General features: G+C 34.4%; 1 protein-coding gene across 2 annotated transcripts in view; it reads left to right on the top strand.

Moving 5' to 3' along the window:
• The first annotated feature begins 1465 nt into the window (after positions 1–1465).
• LOC120103670 (nuclear export mediator factor NEMF-like) overlaps positions 1466–6000 on the top strand; it is a 23166-nt gene continuing 18631 nt past the window's right edge. For both annotated transcript variants that reach the window (XM_039121558.1, XM_039121557.1), the window contains exons 1-5: positions 1466–1677; positions 3116–3228; positions 3313–3409; positions 3601–3725; positions 5148–5682. In XM_039121558.1, coding sequence (XP_038977486.1) covers positions 1573–1677; positions 3116–3228; positions 3313–3409; positions 3601–3725; positions 5148–5682 — 975 coding nt within the window. In that variant the 5' untranslated portion in view covers positions 1466–1572. The remainder of the gene's footprint in view (positions 1678–3115; positions 3229–3312; positions 3410–3600; positions 3726–5147; positions 5683–6000) is intronic.

Here is a 6000-nt window from a genome sequence, read left to right as displayed (position 1 = left end):
TTAACATTGTTGTTCCTATTATTTTGATTCGTTCCAGTTATTGTGGTCCCTCGTGCATATAAGAGCATGGAGCCATAAGTATGATGCAGTGGCTAGAGCAAAATACTATCCTTCAAGCACTCAATTAAAAACTTTTGTTAAAAAGAAAGATCTACACCCTTGAGGCATCATTTATGCCACATTTGTTTCTATGATCAAGATCAAGCAATAGCATGCATGCAAAGATAGCCGGTTTACAATTCTAAGAAGATAAATAATGTCAAATCTTTATAAATCAAACTATAGATTTTATATTAATAACTAAACACTAGGTGCTATTTTTAGTGATGGGATTCTTCCCCTGAATTATGAGGACAATTTACTAAGTCTAAAAATATGTATACCCCAATGGTTCGGATTCTCTTTGGTCTATGGTTGAACTAGAGAGGTCCAATCAATCAATTATGTTCGTGTATGGCACGATGGATTGAGTGTCTTTTGATGCCATCCACTTTATTACAATTGCGATGCGATACACGAATAATCATAATTGATAGACTAGCTCTCTTCGTTCTAACCATGGGCTAGAGAGGGTTTCAACTATATTCCAAAAAAATTGTATCCAAATTATCTATTACTTTGCTAGAAATATTAAATCATCCATCGGCGCACACACATGATAAAAAGGGATTTTTTGTTAATTAATTCTTAAAAAAATTTTATATTTACATATCATTTCTCATCTTTTTATATTTGTACAAAAATTATTGTAAGTTATTCTTTTATACCAGTACATTCTTTCGCTAACTTTTGTTGATTGAATCTTGTTTAACTAAGATTGTGAAAGAACAAATGCATCACCGTCAACTATAAATGAGGTTTAAGACTTATAGCTTCTTCTCGATCACTTTGCTTCTTTTTGTTCAAAATTGATTACGTGGAGGGGTTGGGAGCAAAATTATCCAGACGGTAGAAACTTAACCATGAGAATATACGTGAGCATGGAGTTTATCATTTAGTTAACCTAAGGATATAGGCTTCAGATATTAAAAATATAGACATAGAAATACAGAAATCAATTTTTAAATTTAAATATAGAATAAAAAACATAATTATAAAAATATTGATTAAGTGTGGGACTAAGGGTAAAAATACCCAGAAGGTAGAAATTTTATGTTGTTAGGAGAATATAAGTAAAAGAGTCCAGAAGATATGAATTTGTCATCTACGTAACCCAAGGTAAGGACCTAGATTTTAGAAATTAAAATATATATTAATATATAAATCTATAATATAATATAATATTATTATAATATAGCAATATATTATTGTATATTATAACATAATAATTTAATATAATATTAAATTATTTAACCATAATATAATATAATATAATATTATATTTATAGTATAATACAATAATAAACATATAAAATATTATAAAAATTACCGTTACTTTTCCAATGTTTTTCCATCCGACAATCGTAGTTTCTATTCCAATCCGAAGCCGCTAGAAAACCTGTAGGAGAAAAATACTACGATCCCTGAGAGCTTGTTAGAGAAGAGAGGTGAGGAGAGAGGGGAGGAGCGAAGATGGTGAAGGTTCGGATGAACACCGCCGACGTCGCCGCCGAGGTGAAATGCCTCCGGCGGCTCATCGGCATGCGCTGCGCCAACGTCTACGACATCACCCCCAAGGTAACAACTCAAAACCCTAACCCTCCAGAGACCAAATACCGTCCGATCCATTCTTTTCATTCTGTCCTCTAATTTCAATGCGTTTCCCTCTCCCCATGTTCCCCAAGGTAACAACTCAAAAACCCTAATCCCCCATGATCAAATGCCATCCTGTCCATTTCTTTTCGTTCTGTCTTCCAATTTTTATATGTTTCTCTTCTTTAATCCCCTCGCCTATATCTCAGTGAAAATCCGTTGTTTATGTTTTTATTTTTGTTCTTCTGGGCAAATTTTTGATTTGATTCTTGAAGTTTGTAGACCGGAAGTTGTGAATCTGTCGGCATACTAGCATAATTTTGGAAAAGAACGGTTATACCTAATCAAGAAGCAAAATGTTAACTAAAGTTGCAGAGAAAGGGCTATTGTGTTTTCTTGATAATATCTCAAGGTAAAAAGTTGGTGCACGTAAGCATTTTAGTTTCTTGTGGAATCCTGCAAAAGAGAAATCTGAGCTCCTTTGAGAGTAACTTAGAGAGGATAAAAATGATGATCGCAGCCATATTACTTGCTAGAAGGGTTATTTATGCTCTGCAAATTTGTTTAGGACTTTCTAATAGCTTATGGTTGGGTATAATTTATACTAGAAGCTCAGAAGTCAAAATGGTTCATTTACTATTTTATGATAGGCCCTCTCTTGCCTAAAGTTGTCTTCTTCAGGATTTTGGGTCAGTTTGAAGACTTGATGACTTGCAGAACTGGTTGAATAACATTTCCAAACTATGTAGATAATGTTTTGTTTTATAAGAATAGCCCCAAATAGTTAAGAAAATACTTATTTTTTAAAGATCAAGGTTTGCCTTTGTGTTGTGGCTTCTTTCAATGGATTGCTCCTTCACTTTCCCTTTGGAAATATAATTGTTTAAATTTTCCTTTACAATTGTTGAAAGCGTTGAAGTATACCTATATAGTTAGATCCGTGCCTTCTTTCTAGAAACTACAATCTATTGGAGATAAGTGTCACTCTTGATATTAATGTCAACAACTTGGGGTCATGATTTTACCATGAACTTCACACTATTTTTATATGTTATAATAATATGGAACTGTATTATTTGGTAAATCTTCAATCATTATGTGATCGCAATCAGTTCAACTATCATACAACACAACTGACTACTTTTTATCAGTATGGAACTGGATTTTGGAGGATTGCTTCAAGTATATCTTTCAGCAGTTCAGAATTAATGCATTAACAACATGCCTTGGCCTGGATTGATATTTTTGTCCATTCTGCAACTCCTTCAAACCAAGTAGTCCTAGTTCTCTATTGACAAATTATATTATTTTGTTTAGAATTCACACCCTTATCCTGTTTAGGGATGCATCTCTATTTGTTTAAATTTGTTATTAATATTAATCTTTTTTTCTTAAATTGTTGATAATGATGTTGCATTTGTAGACTTATCTGTTCAAGCTGATGAACAGCAGCGGCATGACAGAGTCAGGTGAGAGCGAGAAAGTTTTGTTGTTGATGGAAAGTGGTGTCAGATTGCACACAACTCAATATGTCAGGTAAATTATGTGCTCAGTTGGATCATTAATAAAGTGTATTGCAGTATCTTTGAAATTATCAGGATTTTCCACCATTGATTGTAGGGACAAAAACACAACTCCTTCTGGATTCACTCTTAAATTACGGAAGCACATCCGCACGAGAAGACTTGAAGATGTGCGGCAACTCGGATATGACCGTGTAATTACTTTCTCTTGTATTTAGTGGCATCAGATTAACTGTCTGGATTCCTTAATTTTGGAACTGGATGAACAAATTGGCTCTCTGAGTTACAATACATTACTATGTGTTATTCAACTTTTTTGGTTTGTATAGGCTTCTTGATCCCCACCTATGCTGATTTATAGCCACCTTGTATTTTCTATCTACAGATTATCCTTTTCCAGTTTGGATTGGGTAGCAATTCTCATTTTGTTATCCTGGAGCTGTATGCCCAAGGAAATATTCTTCTTACAGATTCTGAGTTTACTGTCATGACACTTCTCCGATCGCACAGGTTGTTATAACATCCTCAATTGCGAATTTCATCTTGATGCTATTTATGTTTCGGTTCTATAATCCTTTTGACATAGTGTAATTAGTATATCTTTTTAATTTTTTCTCTTACATCTAAGTCATGATATAAGTGAAATCTATGTGGTATGTAGCTGATGCTAATTTCTTAGAAAAAGAGAGAAAATGGTAGGCTACCTTGTCTGGGCGACCTGATGTTTTATTGTTGCACCAAATTTGGGGCAGCCTGAAACTTAATGAAACTTGGTCAAAATTCTTGATACTGATTTCTGTTTATAAGTTGGTAGCCTTGGTTCTTATAATGTATAGTTAAGACAGAGGCCCTAATTTGGATTCATCTGCTTCTATTTTAACCTCCACATGAATTTTGATTGATATGACCATCAAATCTTATTGGTTTAGATATCAGTACTTCTTACGGTTGAAAGAGGCCTCACTATGACATTGGCCTTACTAATTACACTGATAAAAATTATGATTTGAGTTCTTTATCTCGAACTTTGTGCGTGTGTCCAGAAAAAGGGAGGTAAAGTTACCTTTATTAAGATTCTTTACTTTCTGTGTTGCAGAGAACTCCAGGTTATTAGTATGATGAGAACTTTTAATGCATTTTCATTCTCTGGCTATGGTTCCTAGACTAGTTGGCATTTCATTCACAAATTGGAACTTGTTCATTTCCCTTTTCTAATCCTTCTTTTCCTGGTTTCCATGTTTAACCAGCTGTCAAACTTTTTGTGAGGCAAGTATGACAGATTTTGTTTGATATTGATTGGTTATTTCTGCACCATAAAGTTCCCTTTAATCTATACAAGAAAATAGCATTGCTGATTCGAAGTCACTTTCGATCTGTCTAATGTAAGCTCATTTAAAGGGTTGGAGACTGTGCGCACGCATGTGTGATTGCATGTGTCCAGAAAAAAAAGGACAAAATTACTTTTATTAGGAGATGAAGAAGGGTTGTCCAGTGTGTGTCTCCAGAAAACAAAAGGTGATAAAATTTCTTATCAAGAGATAATAAAGGGTTGGCAATTATGTGTGTGTGTCTCTCCAGGAAAGGGGGTATAAAATTACTTTACTAAGATTCATTATTTTTCATGTTGTAGACAACTCCACGTTATTAGGATGATGAGATCTTCTTTTAATGCATTTCCATTTTCTGGCTATGGTTCCTAGACTATTTGAATTTCATTCACAAATTGGAACTGTTCATTTCCCTTTTCAAATCATTATTTTCCTGATTTCCATGTTTGACCCTCTGGCCGCTGTCAAACTTTTTGTGATGCGAACATGACAGATTTTGTTTGATATTATGCACCATAAAGTTTCCTTTAATCTATATGGGAAAAATAGCATTTCTGATTTGAAGTCACTTTCAATGCATCTAATGCAAGCTCATTTACTGCAGAGATGATGACAAAGGGTTGGCTATTATGTCACGCCATCGTTATCCAATTGAAGCCTGTCGTGTTTTTGAAAGGACTGACTTTATGAAGTTAAAAGCAGCACTTAGCTTTGAGTTAACTGATGATAATGAATCTTCTGAGGTTCTTGATGCTAGTGGCGATGCTTGTGACAAATCCAAAGAACCTACTAGTGGTAAGAACAAGAATTTGCCTGCATCAAAGAAGAAAAGTAATGATGGAACTCAGTCAAATAAAACTACTTTAAAGACGATTCTTGGACAGACATTAAGCTATGGACCTGCACTATCTGAACATATAGTATTGGACGCCGGCTTGCCTCCAAATATGAAAGTTGGGAAGGATAGTAAAATAGATGAGGCCACAATTCAAGCTTTGGTGCAAGCTGTTACCAGGTTCGAGGACTGGCTTGCAGATGTTATCTCAGGTCAAATAGTTCCTGAGGGATACATTTTGATGCAAAATAAGGTCATTGAGAAGAAGGAAACTCTACCTTTGCAAGAATCTACTTCGGATAAGGTTAATTGGCTGCTTTTGCTTTCCTACTTACTGGTAGCTCAAGTGACCTGTTGTTTGGGAATATATATACAAGCGCATACTCTTGGTTAAAATGATGTGATAGTGATAGAAGGAAAATCAACTATATATATTAGCACTTGCTCTTGTTTTGAATGATGTGGTGGTGATAGAAGGGAAAACAACTAAGTCAAGGTATCCAATTTCAATATCTTATGTCATCAAGCTGCCTTGACATATCAAAATAGGTTGTGCTAAGTGTGCTTATCTATGTCAACATATAATGTGATACAATTGGCTAGTGTTCTTTGCTTTAACTAA

This window comes from Phoenix dactylifera, unplaced genomic scaffold (genome assembly GCF_009389715.1).
Source record: "Phoenix dactylifera cultivar Barhee BC4 unplaced genomic scaffold, palm_55x_up_171113_PBpolish2nd_filt_p 001140F, whole genome shotgun sequence".
NCBI classification, from domain to species: Eukaryota; Viridiplantae; Streptophyta; class Magnoliopsida; order Arecales; family Arecaceae; genus Phoenix; species Phoenix dactylifera.
The sequence above is the reverse complement of the archived record's forward strand: the minus strand, read 5'-3'. Positions and strand labels throughout refer to the sequence as shown.